Source organism: Stegastes partitus, unplaced genomic scaffold (assembly GCF_000690725.1).
Source record: "Stegastes partitus isolate 25-593 unplaced genomic scaffold, Stegastes_partitus-1.0.2 Scaffold639, whole genome shotgun sequence".
In the NCBI taxonomy this organism is placed as follows: domain Eukaryota; kingdom Metazoa; phylum Chordata; class Actinopteri; family Pomacentridae; genus Stegastes; species Stegastes partitus.
This window is the reverse complement of record NW_007578370.1, coordinates 37,757-59,277: the sequence shown is the minus strand read 5'-3', so window position 1 is coordinate 59,277 and position 21,521 is coordinate 37,757. Positions and strand designations below refer to the sequence as shown.

General features: G+C 42.6%; 1 protein-coding gene across 1 annotated transcript; it reads left to right on the top strand.

Annotated features, from left to right (window-relative positions):
- Positions 1–752: 752 nt before the first annotated feature.
- inpp5jb (inositol polyphosphate-5-phosphatase Jb) lies at positions 753–19,907 on the top strand. Its single transcript, XM_008289823.1, has 13 exons — positions 753–1,147; positions 6,112–6,629; positions 8,615–8,722; positions 8,997–9,105; positions 13,046–13,162; positions 14,196–14,371; positions 14,598–14,709; positions 15,220–15,329; positions 15,531–15,738; positions 16,143–16,280; positions 16,435–16,518; positions 16,599–16,703; positions 16,878–19,907. Exons 2-13 carry the CDS (start codon positions 6,124–6,126, stop codon positions 17,226–17,228), a joined length of 2,124 nt encoding a protein of 707 aa, XP_008288045.1. The 5' UTR covers positions 753–1,147; positions 6,112–6,123; the 3' UTR covers positions 17,229–19,907.
- Positions 19,908–21,521: the final 1,614 nt, after the last annotated feature.

Below are 21,521 nucleotides of genomic sequence, written 5' to 3'. Positions count from 1 at the left end.
GTTTTGTTACATTTTATTTTAGCCATTTCTTAGCTATACAAAAACTGTGAATTTGATGTGTTTGCACTACTGCTGTGGCACAAATCGCAACGTAATTAATAGCTCCAGTAGTGTCCCAAATGCTACTTTGCCGATGTGCTCCCTACATAGTTCACTACATAGTGGTCCCTAGATAGGGAGTAGGGAGTGAGTGGATGATTTCGGACACAGCCATTGAGAGAGTTTTCTTCCTGAATGGGCGTGGTCAGCTCAGGCCCAGTTGCATTTAAAGCTACAGACACTAAATGAGCGCTCTTTACAGTACATTGAGCTGAAAAAAAAATTAAAAACACTCTGGGGAAATGTGAGACTTTGATGAACTTGCTGTAAAGGGGACAATATGGGACCTTTTAAGGCCACCCGCTGCCCTCTGCTGCTCTGTGGCTCCACCACAGCGACCACTGGGCGGCAGCAGAGCCTCGTCATAGACCGACGCCACATAGAAGCGCAGCTCGTGTCGAGGATTACTCAGGCTCGCACCCTGACACCGGCTTACGTCATAGTTTCATATGTTCTCATGGAAACCAGCGTCGAGTCGGTGCACGAGCCTGTATGGGAGACTCGTCAGTTGGGACGCGGAGGCCATGTTGGTTGGTTGCCATGATATGTCCTTTCTACTCGCCGTAGTTCTGTGAGCTCCGGACTCGGGCTGTACTGTAATCATCAAGCCGACATCGTTGGCAGTCAGCGGCTGCTCGTTTACGGAAGAGCTTCCTCCCGCGTCGTCCCGGACGTCTTCTGTAATTTGAAGGGCACCGGGAGCGGGCGTGCTGCTGCAGCTGCGTCTTCAAACGCAGGAGACGAGACGAGCGTGTTTTCTAAAGAGATGTAGACTGCCTGACTAACCTCTCCCCCTGCACCGCTCCAGACCCACCTGCTCCCCCCTCCTCTCTCTCTCTCTCTACCGTCCCCCCCACCACCACCGAGGAAGGCAGGAGAGAAGGAAGGCGCTGACATGCCGATGGTTTCATCTGGGAAGCGGCTGGAAAGGAAAGTTTTTGGTTAGAAGAGAGTGATTCTTGGAAATCCACATCCACCCGGACCGATCGCTACATCTGTAGGAACCGTTCAGCTGCGAAAATCCTCAACAGAGAAGAACCCCAAACAGGTAAAGGTGATGATTAATCAGCTGCACGCATGCGTTGTGTTCAGGCTTGAAACCTATCAGGGCTGTTTTCAGTAATTGCACATGCTTCTGTTAAACCAAGACAAGAGATGTTGTTGTTTACATTTAGTTTCGTGTAGACAGCAGCTGCACAGAAAATCCCAGAAGCCTGATCCTCACTGCTGTGGATGTGTCTACATGAGACGGGATACAGATGTGTTTGCAACATAAAACTGTCAAAATCCTCTTTTTTCCCCCCACCTTTTGCAATGCCAGAAATCTTGCTGATGAATCATACAGGCTTCCTCTGATTCCTTGCACATATACACATGCACGCATGCACACTCAGCCACACATATCTGACACAATATTTGATGCAAAACACACTTAAATTGACCTTCATCCTCTTTTACAGCCATAAAAATTGTCCTTGAAGCAGGAGTGTAATTAGGCCAAATGCTCTGCTGCTCTCCTTTTCCAGCCGAGGTATCAGTCATGTCTGTCCCAGTATGTAAATATCTACCTGTCACCAGAGTGTACAGTGTAGACCTTGTCTTCTAGTGTTTACATATATACTGTGCACCAGATATCAAATGAAACGTCCTGTGATAAAGTCTTTTTCTTGCTGTCAGGGATATTTGCATGTTTCTATGTGGTCAGAAGCTGTTTCAGATAACTAGTGTTTTAAAAATGTCACTGTGTTCTACTACTATACATATTATAGGCCATACCTTTACCTGTGCAATCGCATATATGTAATTTATTCCCTGAGAGAGGATTTCTAATAATCTTTAGTGTAGTGGAGAATTATTTTTACATACTTGAGAAGAAGAAAAATGAGCAGAGTCGGTGATCTTCGGTCCACCTGTGCAGAGAGTACAAACAAACCCAGCTGGGTTGAAGAGCAACTAAAAATTACCACAGACTGCATTAACTTAAATCATTTTCTTTTCCCTGCTGGAGGTGCTTTATAGGCTCACCAGTGTATCATACTCACCTGATTCTACCCTCATGTTCAGTAGCTGCATGCCGTGTTTACACTAAAACCCTTATTCAAGCTCTGTTTAGCCTTTCTTGTGTTCTGAACATTGTGGTCTTGCACTTGAAATTATACACAGAGGTCTCATCCACGCTGTCAGCTAGACAGTTCACACATGAACCTTCCTCACATATCAGGATTTCCAATCGTCTGATTATTTATCATCTTTACATTTCGCTTACACAACTATATATTTCATAAACATGTGGTTCAAACGGCCAAAATGGTATATTTTTCTGACAGCAGTTACACTTGATTCCAAAACAGTGCTTGTAGTTTTAGTCCAAATGCAGTGATTATTACTAACCTAACTAGTTTTCTCAGTGTTTGTTGGAACAGCAACTGATGCTGCTGTTGCAACTTCATGCAAGTCGTGTTGCTTCACTCCTTTTTTAGCAACCTGTAAAATGACAGGAAGGAAAATGTGGCCAATGAACCGACTTCGCTCTAAGACTGCGTTGTAAGATCATGCACATGCAGATGTTAGCACGCATGCAGCGGGGCTGTTTCACGTGCAAGCACAAAGGATTTATTTTTCATCCCTAATGAGTTTTTGTCATTGAATTTGATTCTGTAGTCAGTTCATTCTAATTACTTGTCATTGTGTAATGTCCTAATGCCTGTATTTGGTAAATGAGATGTTGCTTTTGTGTCCGATAACAACACAGTAACCATTTTTCTCTACAGAGAGCCTTTTAAGCGGAATGCATGATTTTCCATTTGGCTGATTTCTGTAATTGTTAACTGACACAATCTGACAGCGCAAGTTACAACATAGTTTTGCAGTGCGGACATTGTACTGTATGTTGTCAGCACGTGTCTTAAGTGTTCGACTGTAAGCAAAATCCTTTTGACGTCCTGCAGTCTTGGCTATGACCTGATCAGAAAGATGAAGCCCCCTGGTTACAGGGGAGCGTTGCTCAGTGGCACTAGGACCTGGAGGAGCCATTTTACAGCTGTGGCAGCAGCTGCCGGTGTCGTCTCTGTCCGGGTCATCATTAGTATCCCTGTCACAGGGGCATATGGCTCCGGAGGCCCTCAACACCATCACTCTGCTTGGTTGGTAAATTCAACATTAAACACTGGAAGGGACCAAAATGTGATCAGCGCTAAGGCTGGAATCACAGTGTCAACGCAGCTCAGCCATGCAGGGCCACTGATGTAAGATGAAGCACCATTCAGTGTGAGGCTACAGATAACTTCCCTGTACCCCTAAACAATTAAACCATATGACCCCTGACCATTTGACTGACTCAGTCACCCAAAACTATCTGTGTTGTCAATTAATCCCACTGAAGGAGCCAAGAAGGCTGGCTAGAGCCTGCTGTTTGGGTTACACTACATCCTTCCTGGCTCTCTGCGCTCTCACCCCCTCAGGAGGGTGCTTGTAAAAACTATGACACATTTGTTAGTATCAAATCATTCCTCTCTCTCCTCTGTGAATGTGAGCGGAATACGAAGTGGTAGTCTGCCATAACAGTTCCCAGAAAGGCGAATGTGTCTCTTGCATTTGCACGCATAAAGGAAACAAGCAATTTAGGGTGTTAGAAAAGATGAACTGCACTGTGTTTAGATTTTGGTGTGCAGAAAAATATAAAAACTGTTTCCCTGTATACAAACAGATTAACCTCTGCCTGTCCATGTCACACATTTTATCTTCTGTACAAAGTCAAAATGTTAATTCCCCACATACCTCTACGGTTCCCAGATACTTTAGTGCATCGGCTTAATCATGATTTAAACATGCTCTCATGTTTCCGAGCACACAAACACGCATTCCCACTGATTATGATCTGTGTCCAGTGGTTGTGATGGTGGCCGTTGGGACCGTGGCATGTTGACGTCACTGATAGTGAGTGAGAGGCGGTTGGCTGAGAGGAAACAATACCGAGCAAGTGGCAGGAGGAGCCTGAGTGTCACCTCAAAGTGCAGAGGGGGATAAGAGAGGGTAGGAATGAAAAGATTTTTAGGTCAGGAATAGATTGATGTGAGAGGAAAAAATATAAGATGGAGGAAACTAAATCAGTGGGGGTGAGCGATTCGACGGCCGTACAGTAAAGGTGGGAACAACAGAGTCTGGGGAAAAATGAGGAGCGAGAGAAAGGATTAGAGAAATTGGACGATAAGAAATAGAGAGAGAGAGAGAGAGAGAGAGAGAAGGGGGATTAAAGCTTGGAAAAATAGACGGTGCCAGAGGGAAGTGTGAGAGGATCAATTTGGAGACATTCTGCAAAGAGACACAGTGTTGGCACTGAATGGGCTGTCTCGGCTGGCTCTCCCTCCCACTCCCCCCTGAGCTCGTTTTGCAGCCACCCACTCCCACGTGTGCCCACTCACCCTGCTACCCTCCTCCACTCTCCCCCCTCCCCACTAAATGCCATACATGGACCATAGGAATACATTATGCCCAGCCAGACACCAGGTTATTGGTGGACGGAAAGACCAGCATGTTTCCGGGCACATGTGGAATACAGAGGCAGCCTTCCCCTCGCTCGCATGAAAGTCATGGCCTCCGTCTGTTCAAGGTCATGTGAATAATTGTGAGAGAGCTTTGTTGTTTCTGTGTCCCCAGGCAGATAGGCCTCTCCCCTTATACTGACCAAAAATATGTCCACAGAGCACAGGGTGTCATTTCAGCTGCATCGAGAATGTGACGGGTTAATGTTTACAAGGATTTGCACCCTAACGGTTTCCTCACCCTCGTAATATTTTCTATTCTTCTCTCATGTGTGAGATTTCAGCCACCGCTGTCCATTTCTGGGTCGAGCTGCCACCGTTTTGTGTCCCAATCAGCTCTTTTAAGGCTCCACATCACACCACCGTGTCCCCGACTATGTGGCTGATTTTTTGTTTTAGGGACTTAACGTCTGAGGAGTCTTTGCTTTTGTGATGAACAATCATGGACGACAGCGTGCCTAATTTATTTCTTCCTTTGATTTTCCAATAATTGTACAATCATATTTTTTGATTGTAGTTCCATGACCCCCTTTTGTCTTCAGCCATCACCATAATTGCTCACTTATGTTGGTTTTTTTTTGTGTCAAAATGCTGCACGTGAGGCTAATTTAAATCAGAAATGGGAAAATCAGTGACAATCCAATAGCTTGAATTGCTATTGTGTCAGCAACATAGGAACGCAGAGGAGACATTTATTCACATAATAATTGAATGGATTGTTACTTGAATTCTTTGGCTTAAAATTCTCGTTTATTTCTGTCCTCCTCCTCTGCTCCCTGTGTCTGATATCTGTGCAGCTCCGTCTCTCCGTGTTGTTGTTGTTGTTTATTCCGTGCGGTTGATTTTTGCTGTTCTGGACCATGCAGCCGTTCCTTGTGTTAGTGTGTGGCAGGTGCTCTGAGCTGATATGAACTGACTGAGCATCTCCCTGGTTACTGGAGGACTGGCAGGCAGCTTAGGTACAACTGGAGAGGATGATTAACTGTGTCCACCCTTTTTTTATTTGCTCCAAATCTCCATCCATCCAGTGGCAGTCAGGAGAGAGGGAGAGAATATGTCTCGTGTCTTTTTATTCTCCGATTGTTTTTTTTTTGTGTGATAAATTTTGTTCTTTCAGATTTTTTTTAAATCAATGCTCTCAGCTTTTTCTAAGGCCATGAGAAGGCAGGTAATTGAACAGTCACGATGATGGGAGCCTGAATGACTCACTCTGTTGTCTTGCTGGGTCAATAGGATCTCATGACAGCCCTACTCTCATCAGCAGGACTGACTTGGCGTTTGTGAAAGAGGCTGCATGTTCTCCTGCCCAGTTTTTCACTGTTATAAATCCTCACCGTGCCTTCTGAGCTCCTTCTTAAAATGTATTTTTCCTATCACAGGGTTACTTGTATAAGATGTTCTGGATGTTAAAATCCTAAAATATGAACATAATGTGCATTAAGCAACATTCCTGTTGTTTTTGTTGTCACAGAAATCTTAAGAAATGGACCAAGATAACCCGAGCCAAAGCCAGACACAAGAAGACAACCCAAACACAGGAGCAGAAGCTTCGACAACAGCTTCAGCTCCAGCATCGGACACAGCAGCTCCAGCCACTGATCCCGCGGTCGGCCAACCTGCAGGTCCTGTCAGGCCTCGGCGGCCCCAGAGGAGCGCCAGAGTAGAGGGCTCTGTAGACATCTCCGAACCCAAACTCGAGCCCAAAGCTGAACCTACTCCACCGGTTAATCAGGATGAGAGCACTCCTGATGGCACCGTGGCAAGTCATCACAAACCCTCTCGCCCTGCAGCAGTCAAACCTTTGGGAGAGCGCACCGGGCCCAGCATTAAGTCTGGCTCCAAAGGCCACCACCCGGTCAGGGCTGCCTCAGTCCCCCATCCTGCTCCAGCCAGCAGGTCTGTGCCTCCTCACCTGAACCCTCACGCACAGAGAGCCCTCTCTGTGGCAGGTACAGCTGACACTCAGGCCCACATCGTGGAAGACTTCAGGCAAGTTTTCGGATCTGCGTGTGTCTTTTTATTCATGTCTCAGCGTGTCCCCACAGGGCCGCTCTTTCCCAGACAGATGAGAAATATCAGCCTTTGTACACAAGACCGCATGATCACAGTGGACATGTGGCTGAACTGCGATGACTGGTTTTGGTTGCACTGTTATTATGATTACAGCATTTACAGTCATATTACTAAACAGTTATTTATTTCTGTGTCATAAACTTACAAGTCTATTGTTACAAACTGAACAACCAAATTCAGGTGGATATTTCCCCTCATTCCCACATTTATTGCATTTATAAACCACATAAATTCACCTTTTCAGGCCTAAAACACTGTTAAACGTCAGAAGAGTAATGTGTTTTTATACCTAAATGCCACATGTGAGGTTTGTGTTTTTCTTTACATGTGAATGTTTCCTCTTTTCTTTAAAAGTGTGTCTAACACAGTTCAGTAAGTCATGAATCATTTTACACTAAACTGGATTTCTGTAAATGATGTTGCTCAGCCAATCAAGATTGAGACACGATGAGTCAATAACATTTGACACAATCCTAGACCAGAATTTCATAATGTTGTTTAGAGTCAGGCAGCATATGAAATAAAACAAAAAGGAAGGTGAATATGGACAAAGTTTTTTTTTGAATGTGGTCACAGCATTGCTGGTTCTCAGAGGACCCTTTACATAGATGAGACATGGTACCAAAAAATACAGCTGCAGATGTCTGATTGAAGTGCTTTAATTAACAATTTGTCATATATGTCAGCTCCAGTTTCATTTTGCATGTTATGGTGCTGTGAGGAGATTAATTGTAAGAAGGTGAATAAGGTGGCACATTAATCATGCCACTGTTAGTGAGCATAGTGACAAAATGACTCACTTCCTGGGAAGATTACCACCTGCTAAATTAGTGGGAGATGTGAGAGACATCCGCGTGTTTAAAAGTTGTGATTAATCACTTATGACACTTGTTGGCACCTAAATGTAAGGAGCCGTCTGGTCATTCACACAGGAAATTTGGAAAACATTGTTTTGACGATGCAAATGTCACATCAAAAAAAAAAACCCACCTTGTTAACATGTTTATATGGTGTCTTCTGTATGGTAGAAGATATATCATGGACAAAAAAGGCAGTCAGCACCATTTCTGAGCATTTCCACCTTGAAACAATAACAGTGATCATCTTAAAAAACATAGATTCTGACTTCCAGGGTTTCATACGTGACACACTTAATCCCGTTAACTTCTAGAGTGGGGCTGACTGAATTACTCCATTTTACAACTTGCCATTGTGTAGAATAGCGTTGACGTGTAGCAAGCGGTGGGGAGTTGGCCTGAGGAAGAAGCAGGGACTTCATAAATCCACACACTCTAAAAGCAGCGAAAGCGTAGAGATACATCTAAGCCATTTTAAGGCAGGAAGGCGTTATTTTCATGGGATGAGTTCTTAGAGGTTTAATCAATGATCAGAGGGGAGTTTTAAGCTCTTAAACATGTTTGGCATATACAGTAGAAACACTGGGATGTTGGGGAGTTTAGATTTTCTAATTTGCCCACCTTGCATGTGTTTGGGATGGTCCTGCTGCTGTAAATGAACGTCATCTGTTGTATATTCTTGGTGTTTTGTAATGTTTGTTGTCGTTACCGATAATCAGTTGCTGTTAATTATTTGAATGCAGTTTCTTCTGTATAAGAATCAGAAAGACTGTTTCAGTTACGTTGTAATATCTCTGTGTGACATAATTGACGTATAGATACTTGATCACCCAACTGTCTCTGACGTAACATCAAAAAGACAAAGAGCACAGTCCAGACCTCACATATCATGGAGAGATGGCTGTGTCAGTATCATCAGGGCAGATATGATGCTTTGGGATATACAAGGGTTCTGCTGTCGCATTCTGAGTCTGGAGGTTGTGACACAGGTGTGTAGGAGATGAGTGTTTCTAAGAGACATTATATAACACCCTTTTCCAACAGGCTGCACATCATCACTTGGAATGTGGGTTCAGCCCAACCGCCTGATGACATCACTGCTCTGCTGGGCCTGAATGTGGGTGATGGGAACACTGACATGTACATTATCGGGTGAGTGTTTTGTGGTGGCCAGTCATCCTGTTTCTTCAACATAATAGCTGGATTGTCCATTTATGTTCACTTGTCCCACATCAACACTGCAGAGAATGTCACTAATGAGCAGTCGAGCTCAGATTCGAGTGGCTCTCTCCCTATGGCAAAAAAAAAAATTCTCTTTCATTTATTAATCCAACAATACATTATCAAAGCGCCCACTCATTAGCTCCTCTTACATCTCTGTCTGTTGTTGACCCTTTCGCCCTGTTGTGTGTCATTTTTCTTCAAGGCTGCAGGAAGTGAACTCTATGATTAACAAAAGACTGAAAGATGTCCTCTTCACAGACCAGTGGAGCGAGGTCTGCATGGAGAGACTCAGCCCCTTTGGATATGTGCTGGTCAGTAATAGCTTTTATTGTAAACACATATGCACACTCTCAGTGAAATGCTAAACAGCTTAGTTTCATTACGCACCACGTGATCGCTGATGAGATCTCTCCTTCTTGCTGTTTCGGCTCTTTTTGTTCCCTGAGCAACGGATGAGGTGATAATTTATAAGAGGCGTGTAATGTCAGCGTATCTGCCATCTTCCGCTGTCTGCAGGCTGATCATGCAAAGTCGAGCTCTCACTGACTCCTGGTTTCTCCCTCTGTACAGTTATACCTGTACACTCGCCCCATTTTCTCTCTGTTTTCATTTCACAATAGTTACACATACCAAGTGTATTATATTAAGAAATGCAGTATGTTTCACCTCTGTGCATTATTATTTAAATGTAAGGTGATTCAAATGAGGGCTGCAATGGTTAGCATCGTTGCCTCGCAGCAAGAAGGTTGCCGGTTCGCCTCCCGGTGAGGACATCTGGACTCTTTCCGCGTGGAGTTTGCATGTTCTCCCCGTGCAGCGTGGGTTCTCTCCGGGTTCTCCAGCTTCCTCCCACAGTCCAGAAACATGTTGAGGGCAATTGATGATTCTAAATTGTCCATAGGTGTGAATGTGAGTGTGCTTGGTTGTCTGTCTCTTAAGCGTAGCCCTGTGATAGACTGGTGACCTGTCAAGGGTGTCCCCTGCCTTCACCCTAAGTCAGCTGGGATAGACTCCAGCCCCCCGTGACCTTAGTGAGGATTAAGTGGTGTATAGATAATGAATGGATGATTCAAATGTAAAATGAATTGTATCACGTCTCAATAATTACATTATGTCTAAGTTGACAAATGAAGTATTTTCTCTTCTGAACAATCAGAAACAAATACTTTAGGACTCAATGCAACATAAGCAGATACACCTGTGATACACAACTTGGAATACCTGTGATCACTGAAACAACATTGAGAACACTTGTGATATCAAATTCCCACAACTGCAAGAACGTGATTATAAAATGACACCAGAAATTTTGTTCTGGACCTGTGAGCTGTGTCTATGTGCATGTCTGCATCATGGCTCCACATGCAAAAAGAAATGCCAGAGGAACTAAAAAAAAAATCTGATTGTAAGTCATTACAAAGATGGAAAAGAATACCGGAAGATCAGTTGGTCAGTTGCAGCGGTAGTCATAAGGTACAGAATAGAGCATAACACTGCTAATCAGAGCTGCAGTGGCCAGCCTCCTAAAATGATGCCACAGACTCATCACTGCTATTTTAACAATCTACCTCTGACTTACAGGCAGTCAAGTGCTTTGTGTTTGGCACAGGTGTTATCAGTGGAAATCAAGAGTTTCTGTGGCGGCTCAGACAGTGAAGGACGATGCATAATGTCAACCTTCCTTGGACAGTATCCAAGGAAAACACCCTTGCTTGCTGTGTGGTACAAAACTGCAAGATTAAACTTTGCTAATGGACGTGAGAAGAAGCCTGATATTGGCAGCACATTCTTTGGTCAGATGAGACCAAGATACATTTGTTCAGCTCAGATGAGGTCCAGCACATTTGGTGTGAGTCTGGCCACAGTGAATGCATAGTCCCAACACTGAAGGGCAGAGGTGGGAGCGTGATGATATGGGGCTGCAGGAAAATGTGCTGGGGAGATGACGTTTGTAGATAGTACCATAAATATCTGTGGATATACCGAAAAAATGGCTAACACGATGACTGTCAGTCTGCAGAAGCTTTGCAAGAAGGAAATATTCCAGCAGCATAATGAGCCGAAGCACACTGTGTATTCCATACTGTGTGTCACATTGGACATTAAAAGCAAGCACATATTTATGTAAAGCATCCATTTATAAAAACTAAGTATGTATCATACCAAAAAATGTCTTCAGATCTGTCTGGCGTGTTGGTGTTTTCCATCTCTGTATTTTGTCGAGATCACACACTGCAGCTGTGGTTGGTGTTCGTCTGGCTGCATCAGAAACGACGCTCGGCTCAGTTGGCATGGTGAGCCACAGAGCGTGAATCAGCTGTCGAGCTGAAAGACAGAGCTAGACAAATGCCTCCCAGGGTGCTATTTTATTTTTGGATCACATTGTTGTCAGTCTTGATGGGCCTCTGACAGTGAGACTGATGCTGTCCTCCAGCCATTTCATGGTCTGCTACGTTAGTTTTAAACCTCGTTAAAATCATCTCGATGTGACCTTTTTGTGCGCTTCTTGTGGATATTAATGCTGTGAACGGTTTTAGGAGCGTGTTTGGAGTTTGTCAAGTTCTTAAGTTGCGGTATACGGTTGTGTCAGTAGGAATCTGTTGAGTTGTAATATGGTGGACAGACACGTAGTACCAAGTCTGCTCACCAGGACTCATTGTCAGGTTTAAACTAACTGCTGCAAACACAAGAAAGCCGACTCAAATCAGCTTTTCCCTGCAGAACCACAGAGCTTACAAGACATGTTTTCTGGCTATTTGCCACACATTTGCTGCTGATTGTCACCATAAATTCTGTTTCAGTAAACTATAATCAGCAAAGGCAGTTTTTTCTGCATATCTAATTACAACATGTTAAATCTATTGCATGTCTTATAACATTACTTTTTAAAGACTAATGTAGTAGTAAGTTTTTTTTCTTTTTGTCATCTCAGTACACAATATGAATAAGTTACATGTTTTCAGGACCACGATGTGACATTTAGACATGCACTATGCCAAAGAAAACAAGAAGAACACATTGCAGGATGTCCTTCTGTTTAGTATAGGTTTAGGTTTCTTCAGAAGTTCAGCAATGGAGGAACATAATGATGTTTCTGTGGTCATCAGGAGTGGAAAATAGAGTAAATAAGCTGTTGTTGTGCTGAACTTCCTCAGATTTCCAGGCTTCCCTGTTATCATGACACTTGTTACTCACAGCTCATTTCTTCAGTCATGTGTGTGCTGAACAAGGTCAAGCACATGCAGCTGCACACATGCATTCCCTCTCTCTCTCTCTCTCTCTCTCTCTCTCTCTCTCTCGCTCTCTCTCTCTCGCTGTCTCTCACACACTTGTCTTTAGCCTTAAATGTCTTTTCCGGTCTCAGCCCAAATGTAGCTTGGCAGCCTTCAGGAGCTGCCAATGTTCACTGAAGTTGATAAGAAATGCTTTTCAACCTCAGTATATGCAAGCAAAGGTACATTCCCTGAGACTTAACGCAACCACACAGATACACGCTTGTTTCCTGTGTCTGCACACATACCACAAAATATAGTCGGTCCACTTTACGGTTCAGTAGAATCCATTACGCAACAAAGTCGTCCAAATAGCCAGTCAGTGTACAAGCAAGAGGGTCTTCTGTCACGTGGAGATTTATGCCTCCATTACTGCCCACAGGGCATTTCAGGCCGGGTGTGATTGTGCTTCTTCAGACTGTGGTTGGGGGTTGGGATGTGTTGGCAACTGGAGAAAGAGAGCGAGAGAGATGAATATACATATCTGGGAAGGGGGTCGACACGGCATGCAAATACGTTGTCCTGTTCTACTTAACGAATGCACATGTCACAAATGTGACATGCACAAATGTCAAAATCTGCATATTATGATGAAGCATAACAAGAAGCGCTTGAGAGGATGTTGGAGGACTTGGAGAAAGGAAAGATCCAGCTAACAAGTGCCTACACTGTAGACTTGCTTCTGCAAAGTGGTAAAGGAATGCTATGGTGTGTGGTCTACAGCGATGGTCGACCACAAGCTATAGCATCCTTAATGAGTGGTGCTTCATGTAACATAGCGGGAGAGCTAGACCGCAGGGTTCTGCAGGGCAAAATGAAAGATATTTTATATTTAAAGATTTACCCTGTTGTGCAGCTGAACCTTACGGCTCTTCTCTTTAAAGAATCATGCAAAGTGCCTCGTCATAACTCTCCTGCTGTTTTATGTCATCCTAGCCAGTTTTTCATGTCTGTCCGTTATCACTTGTCTGTCCTCCAGGTGACATCCCAGCGGATGCAGGGGTTGTTACTGCTGGTCTTTGCCAAATACTTCCATCTGCCCTTCCTCCGTGGAGTCCAGACTGAGACCACACGCACGGGCCTGGGGGGTTACTGGGTGAGATGGCTACTGACACCATTCTGTGATCAGCACTGTGTTATGAAAGCTTCACACAAGGACACACAGCGATACAGAGAAGTGGACTGCATCTCTGTACTAGTTGTAGGCTTGCATCGCTGTCACTGAGACGCTGAGATAGATAGATAGATAGATAGATAGATAGATAGATAGATAGATAGATAGATAGATAGATACTTTATTCATCCTTGGGGTGATTCAAAGTATCCAGTAGAGTAGATAATGAAATGCTGTGCATAAGAACGTGCTGAAATAAGGTGCCAAAAATGCTATTATTTCCAAAAAAGGTGTAAAAATTGTTGGTATTTACAATGAAATGAAGTATTGCGTCTGAGATTCACTCAACACATGCATGAAAAACTGCATTATATCAAGTCTTGTTATTTCTTAATCAAATGCTGCTTCATCCAGTTGTGTGAAAATATTGCGATAGATGTTGTTCACACACGGTAGTTATTAATGCTTGAAAAGCCAAGCGTAACAACAATGAACCAAGGGCAAACTAAAGACTGGAGGAATCCTCCCATCCACTAGTTTGTCATGTGTTTTAACTGGTATGCACAGAAATGTTAACAAACACACGTTCTCTTTTGTTTTGTTGCATTGAATCACTTGAGCCTGTAACTGGTTTCTGCAGTCATAATGTACTTCTAAGTGGATTTCTCCTGGTACATACTCAGACAGGCATCAGCACATTCTGCAGATTTTAAAATGAAGCATCCTTTGTGTTTTAGTGGGTCAGAGCAGCTAAGAGAAAAGTGGGAGGAAATCCGCAGACTCATCTTGTCCCCCCACTGTGCACTTCGCTGTTTGCATTAAATATTGATATTGTTCCTCAGTGGTCTTTAATGAGGAAACTTCCTGTTTCATTGTGGCGGAGAAAACACCAACATAATAATTACAGCCCTCAGATGCTTTTGTTTTCATCACTGATGATTTACTTCTTTTCATCAGTGGCTGCCATCTTCTCTTTAATATTATTTAACTTCTCCTCTGCGTGTCCGTGTTACAGGGAAATAAAGGTGGAGTGAGTGCCCGCATGTCAGTGTTCGGCCACACCATCTGCTTCCTGAACTGCCACCTGCCGGCTCACATGGAAAACTCTGAACAGCGCATGGAGGACTTTGAGAGCATCCTGCAGCAGCAGCAGTTCGAGGGCCAGGCTGCCACTGGGGTTCTTGACCACGAGTAAGTCAGTGCACAGAAACATATGCACACAATGTGATACACTTTCATGTATCTGAGCTTGATGTGCAGTGAAAATAAAAGCACATGAACCTTTGCATTTATTATATCTATGACATACAGCCCAGACTTCTTTTTCTCCATGCTCATGCTCTGAGATAGGTAATGTAACAACCGGCAGTATTTAAAAAATACTTAAATTCTTGCTCTGCTCCTTTTTTTTTTTCAGTGTAGTGTTCTGGTTGGGGGATCTCAATTTCCGTATTGATGACCTGGAAATGCAAGTGGTAAAATCTGCCATTGATAACAACAAGTATTCCATGCTGTTGGAAAAGGATCAGGTAAAAATGATGGTTGTTTTATATAAAGTTGTTATGAGTATAGACGAGTTAAGGCACGGCTTCTATCTCGTGTTTCTAAGGAGCCCACATGCAGAGGAAGGTAAATTAGTGTCTTTTCAGTTTATTTTTACAAAAAGAAGACTGTGAACACAAATTTATCTCCTCTGCATGTGGCCTCCTTCAACAACACGAGATGGAAGCCGTGCCTTACCTCGTCTGTACTGATAGCAACTTATTGGTTTGACTTATGTGTCTAAACACTGAAATCCTACTTTGACTTGTTTTGCAAAAAGCTCTTCACTCTACAATTATACCTTTACATCAGAATTCTTGTGAATACTTCTCATTGTTTTAAATGATCAAATTATGTTAAAATTCAGGACGTACATCAGAGATTGTCGTGTAGTTTGTCCAAAGTAATGCCACTAGAGGGCAACAGAGACTCATCTTCTGAGAGCTGTCTGTAAATGTCAAACAGAATGTGATGCCCACTTATTGTTATTTTAACAGCTGAACATGGCTAAAGACAGTGAGACAGTGTTGGAGGGATTCCAAGAGGGTCCGCTGAAATTCCCTCCTACCTACAAGTTTGACGTTGGAACAAATACATACGACACAAGGTCGGTGATGCCAGAGGTGCTATTATGAATTCTAGGCCACTGACCAGCTTCCACGGAGCTCAGTAATACTTATTACACTGTACTCTCTGAAAGGTCCTCAGTAGCCCAAAGCAAGCATGAAAGTCCTCGTTTTTTTTTTCCTCAAGATGTTTTTTTTTTTTTTTATCTCACACTATGTCTCTGTTTCTGGCAACATCCCAGTGGGAAGAAACGCAAACCAGCTTGGACTGACCGGATCCTGTGGCGCCTGAGAGCCACCGCACCTGCCGGTGCCGCTCTGAACGCAGGGAAGCGTGGCTCCATTTCAGGGCTGACCAGCGGGACCAAAGTGACACAGCACTGCTACCGAAGTCACATGGAGTACATCGTCAGTGACCACAAACCAGTCTCCTCCATCTTCACCCTGCAGGTGGGACACAGTAGGGGACACTATAAAGAGGATTTTGGCCAGTAATTATCAAGGATTGCATCTTTTAACATTTTGAAAGTGGTGCTAATACACTAAGATAATGCTTAAAGTTTCAACAGCAGTTCCAAAAAAAAAAACGTCTGAACATGTCAAACAGCAGCACAAGAACTTTTTCTCAAACATACGAACAGTCTAAACTTGACAAAGCTATGATTGAGATCAGAATATGTACACAAGACTAACCAACTTTGGACAAATTTTTCACACTGTTTGACAATTGATGCCAAAGACACATTTGAGTTAAGATTTCTACTCCCCTCTCACTCTCATTTAAGCTCACATTGGGAACGTTGCAGCATTTTAGCAATAAATAAATAAATGCTTGTGATAAATCTTTTTTGTAGTTCCCATACAAGGTGGATGTTCCCCTGGTCACAATCATAGTGGAGGATGAGTGGACAAGCATTGCCGATGCCACAGCTATATTCAAAGTGGCGCCCAACTATTCTCGCAGCTCTTGGGACTGGATCGGACTGTACAAGGTGAGCAGTCTTACATCTACCACTCGACACAGCAAGTAGGATTTGATGAATCCATTTTAGCACATAATCAGGTAGGTGTAGCATAACAAATGTCTGTGCATTACTAATTGTAATCAAGCAGTCAGTGATCATGACGTTGCCGCTGCGCCCACAGGTGGGTTTCAAGCACCACAAGGACTACGTGGGATATGTGTGGGCCAAGCAGGAGGAGGCTGATTTTCATCGACAAGAACATCAGGTAACCTGGGTGCGTGATGAATTCTCTTCAGAGATCATTTTCTTTCACATTTAATAAATGTCTGACTATCTGTTTTCCAGGTAACCTTTACTGAGGAGGAATTGCCCAAAGGCTCAGGGGACTTTATCTTGGGTTACTATAGCAACAACATGAGCACCATTGTGGGTGTAACAGAGCCATTTCAGGTAATCATAAGTCACTGCTGTCTTAATGTGAAAACAATCAAGTGCTGTTTCTTCTGACGTTCCCATCTTCATTTTTACATCTTCTTCCCTCTATTCAGACTTTGCTGCCTATTTTTTGCTGCCCATTTTCTATGTTCTACCCCTTTATATGTCCTCTTTTTCATCTATCCTCAGATCCAGCTTCCCACTACAGGCACTGGGGTCAGTTCTTCAGACAGCTCTGACTTCAGTTCAGAAGATGACAGCACCGTTGTCCTCATGAAGATGAGGTCTCGCAGTCCGAGTCCACGTAAGGGCAAACACCGCAGCAATCGCAGTGGCAGCCGCAGCGGCAGTCGCAGTCGTAGCGGCAGCCGCTCCGGCAGCCCTGCACAGGCCAAACTCAAGAAGCTCAACATCACTGGTGTCCCTCCATCAAACACCACGACAGAGAGTGAGTCCACAGGATGCCCAGCAGAGGGCAGCAGCAGCCAGCCATCAGGAGCTGCCAAGAAAGACAAAACCACAGAGGATTCAGGAGTGTGATGCACCATCAAGTGGTGCTGTTGTCATAGGTCACATTGCCAATTGTTGTGTCTTTCTCATTATCATTCACTCCACTGTATGTTTTCTGTTATGAAAACGTACAGTTTCTGACGCCATCCTTTTCAGGAATAACCATCTGGTTTGTCCAGGGGTTTACTTTGCCTTGAGTTGTTTTATTAAGCTGTGCACATTGTATGTTTTTTTATTCAGAAACCTATCACTCTGTCCTTCTATCTTTGTCCGTTCTCAGGTGTGGACAGTACAGGGAGCTGACACCTTGCATTAGGAAACACTCAAGGATTTCTGGTCATGTAGAGTAAAAGAGTGGTTAACACTTTTAGAAACCATCTTCCCCATTTTGCAACAGTGGTTTGAACCTCTGCACCGATGTACCCAGCAGTCATGTCAGCAGACTGCACATAAGCTTTTGCAGCAAGGTGTGTGACATACTTGACACAGACGTTTACCACGAATCACCCACTCTTTGCTTTAGTTGTGGAACAATATCATTCAAAATCATCCATGAAATCATTGCCAGCTCTGTCAGCAATCTCTTGCATTATTAGTTTCTGCAAATGGAGATAGCCATGCAATCTGACCTGGTGATATGGTTCTAATCTAGTGGACATTCCCTGCTTTGAAAACGCAGCACACATCACCACATGATACATAATGTGCAGGGAGCATTTCAAACGATCCACCAATGGGAGCAAACTCCCTCCAGGCTGCATAAAAACAGAGCAGAACCAAAGTAGGTGGAGACTGGGATTCAGGGGGCTCAGCCACTAGCCATGGCAGCAGCACAACACATGTCAGTGTGGAGAGTGAATGTGAGCGTAAAATCCTTTAAATAGACCGCCATACCAGTGCAGTGGGATGTGATGGGTGTGGGAGGCTGGCTGTCAGCTGACACAGCATAGCTGTCGTGCCAGAACTAGTTGATTAATTGTTGGCCACTTTTTTTTGCTGGGCCGACTGCAGTGGTAACAACTACAGCAATACCTGACCCAACGTCAACTGCTTTTACACACATACACTGAGTTAATGAGCCTTATTTCATGGTCGCTTTTCACAGCAACAGGCTGTTAATTATACAAATGCACCCATAACACAAACATACGTGTTTGAATTGAATTTGTAATATCTATTAAAATGATTAGCTTTTTTTGCATGGTGCTGTTGACATGACAACCCAAAACAATCTGGACATCATATAAATGTGAGCAGGAACTCTACTATGTAGAGCAACTACAGGGATTTGTATTATACTATAGGTAGTATGATACAAAGCTGGCATGTTCCATGACAGTGAAATATCACATCAATATTGTGATATTTCAAATAAGTTAAATGGTCTTATATAATTGGTTATTTTTCTTATGATTTGACTTTTGCTTTATCCCTTCAGTTCAGTGTTTTCGTTCTCTCTCTTGCTCAGATCCTCCCTGATGATCCTGGTGATTAGCTGACAGTGACGATAGTCACAGTAGTCGTGTTGCATTGTTACTGTTTGATCTCTGATGCACCATCCTAAACACTTTGTACTTTTGGGCATAGCATAGGACAGTGTATACTGTTGTGGCTGTAACCTCAGTGTGTATGTCAGTAATTAGTTTTCTGTGTATGTATTTTTCTGGACGTGTGCATGAGTGAGTGTTTTGGATGATAGAGGTGTGTGTGTGTGTGTAAAGAGCAGTGGAAGGAGTGCGACTGTGTTTGCATGGTTTGCTGCTGGACATACTGTACATTCCGGTACTGTGGTTTTTGTGCCGTAAAGTGCTGTTTTTGACTCCTCTTTGTTATAATCGTGGCTGTGAAAATTGTTAGAAAAACATGATAAGGACAGTATAAAAATTTAACTTCAGTGTAAACGTTAGGTGAAGAAATGCAGGGTAGTTCTACTTGCATAAATCTGAAATTGTTTGAATCATTTCATAGTGCATTCATGTATTTTCTTGGTTTTGAAATGAAAAATCTACTGGACCTCTGTTTAAAATAACGTTTAAAAAAAAAAAAGGATTGTGGTACTTTAGATAATTTAGATAAGTATGTTCAGTACTGCAGTCATGACCAGTGACTATCTATTGTGAAATGTTAATGAAAAAACTGTCTACAGAATGTTATTGTTTTGTAATTATGTGGCTAAAATAGAAGAAAATGTATGTAAAGGACAAATATTAAGTATGGTAGAGAATATCAAATAGGAGACAATCTATGCCACAAAGATTATTTTACTTAAATTATGTATTTATTTTCTTATTTAACTGTTCAATGAGCCTGAATTCTGCTGGCCAGTGAGGGAGCATTATTCCAATGGGAATGTCAAAATATATCACAGAATACTGATAATTATTTTCTTTTCTATTAGGAACTATGATGAGAGATAGTGATTTCTCCTGTTTCCATCTTAATAAATTCAGATGTTGCTTTTATTGTGAGAAGTGCAGATTGTTTAGTCTACAGATGTTTGTATAATTGTGAATGATATTACAAAAAAAATATATATATATAGCAAGCCTGTGAGATATCGATTGGTGGCCTATGAGGATGCTTTATCTCTGTGGAGTCATCTGATCAGATAAGCAAGAAAGGTTGTTTGAGGGTTGCTTGCTTTGTTCTCCAACCCAAAAACTAGTGCAACACTGTCCAAAGAAGTAATATACTCCCTTTCAAAATGTGGTCTGTCTGTTTCTTGAATCTCTTTATATATCTATGTCTATAAATATATATCGATCTCTCTCTATAGCTATGTATAGTCAGTACAGTATGATCAGTTTTGGTGAAGAATCTGATTTATAAAAGTGTTAAGCTATTTTTTACTGAAAGGAGAATAAAATAGAGATAAAGAAGCATACACAGTGGCTGAGCTCATAAGATGCGTCTTACAAAATAAATGGCCATAAAAAAAATAAATGTAATTCTCTTTGACAGCGCTGTGTGGGCTGCTAAATCCTTTGCACAAACAAATGAATCCCGTGTTTGCATTAGACAGGTAAAGGCCATGAGTGCAGCTACAGAACTGTACACTTCTTTTTCCTCGTTACGTAAAAGAGCTGCTCTTCTTTCAGTGACTGCCAGTATTAGAGGAAACCTCCAGTCTATTAATAATCCGAATACCAACCAGCTCTTCGTAATTGTACCCACTGTAAATGAGTGGATAGTTATTTCAGACTTTCTGAATGAATGTGGGCGACAACCACAACACCACATCACGTAGAAGGCAACAGCAAGTGAATCTTGCATCATGCTTTAGCCCTTTTGAAAAGAAAGTGTCGACCCTGCAAATTCATGACGACTGTAGTGCACTGATGCAACACTGCTCAGGGATTGAGTTGCTCAGTTTGTAGTGACACTAAACACCATTAGGCTGATGAATAACAAAGATCAGAAAATGAACTGATTAAGATGATACAGGCTGACGAGACAAATGAGGTTGTAGTGCAAAGAGTAATATTTCTTTCAACTTTTTTTTTTTTTTTAACCAACCAAACAGAACTGAAATGTTTAGTTTCAGTTTCAGTTTGGATATTTTTAAAAAAACACAAAAAAAACAGGGACGGTTTGATAAGAGCCACGATGTGCGTGCAATCGTCCTCTCTCGTAAATAGTTTTGTCTTTATTGGCCCTTATTCTTTATCTAAATTACTATATCAAAAAATTACCCAACAGCCAAGACTTATCTAATCGACACAGTGACTTGTTGTTGACTTTAATTGGAGCATGGTTAATGTGTCAAACCTCGGGTCAGATAAAACATCAGGACTTTATTAGTGCTTTATCAGTGCTTTATTATGCAACACTCAGCTTTAATTGAAATTCCACTGTGTTTGTGTGGCGCACACCTTCACAAATGCTGTGTCACAGTGACAAGCAGATTGTTTTGACACAAATTCTTGGAAATGGGATTATTCATTGGTGCAGAATGTCACAATATTCAACAGGACAAGCTGAAAAGATGCACATAAGCTGGCCCTGCAAGCTCGTGGTTGGAGTAACAAACTCTGTAACTTGATCCCAGCTACAGCATGTGCACCACATTCCTTTTGGGGATAAAACACAAACCTGAATGTTGCTACGAGTGAATTCGGGGTTCCTAAACTCAAACTCTTAGAAATAACTCTCTATTCGTCTCCTCAAATAAATAAAAAAAACAGCCCAGCTTGGAGCTAAAATCCCAGTCAGCCAGCCCTTGTAGAAACAATAATTAAACCAATTTGCAGCCTATGAAGGTACAAGATGTTCCCAATAGTAGTTTTTGATGATATTACACAACAGGGCCTGAAGCATGTGAGG

Excerpts from the sequence above, each read along its gene's own strand:
- inpp5jb (XM_008289823.1), top strand. The coding sequence starts at position 6,124 with ATGGACCAAGATAACCCGAGCCAAAGCCAGACACAAGAAGACAACCCA. Across the intron at positions 9,106-13,045 it reads GCCCCTTTGGATATGTGCTG|GTGACATCCCAGCGGATGCA; the intron begins GTCAGTAATAGC and ends TCTGTCCTCCAG. Across the intron at positions 14,372-14,597 it reads ACTGGGGTTCTTGACCACGA|TGTAGTGTTCTGGTTGGGGG; the intron begins GTAAGTCAGTGC and ends TTTTTTTTTCAG.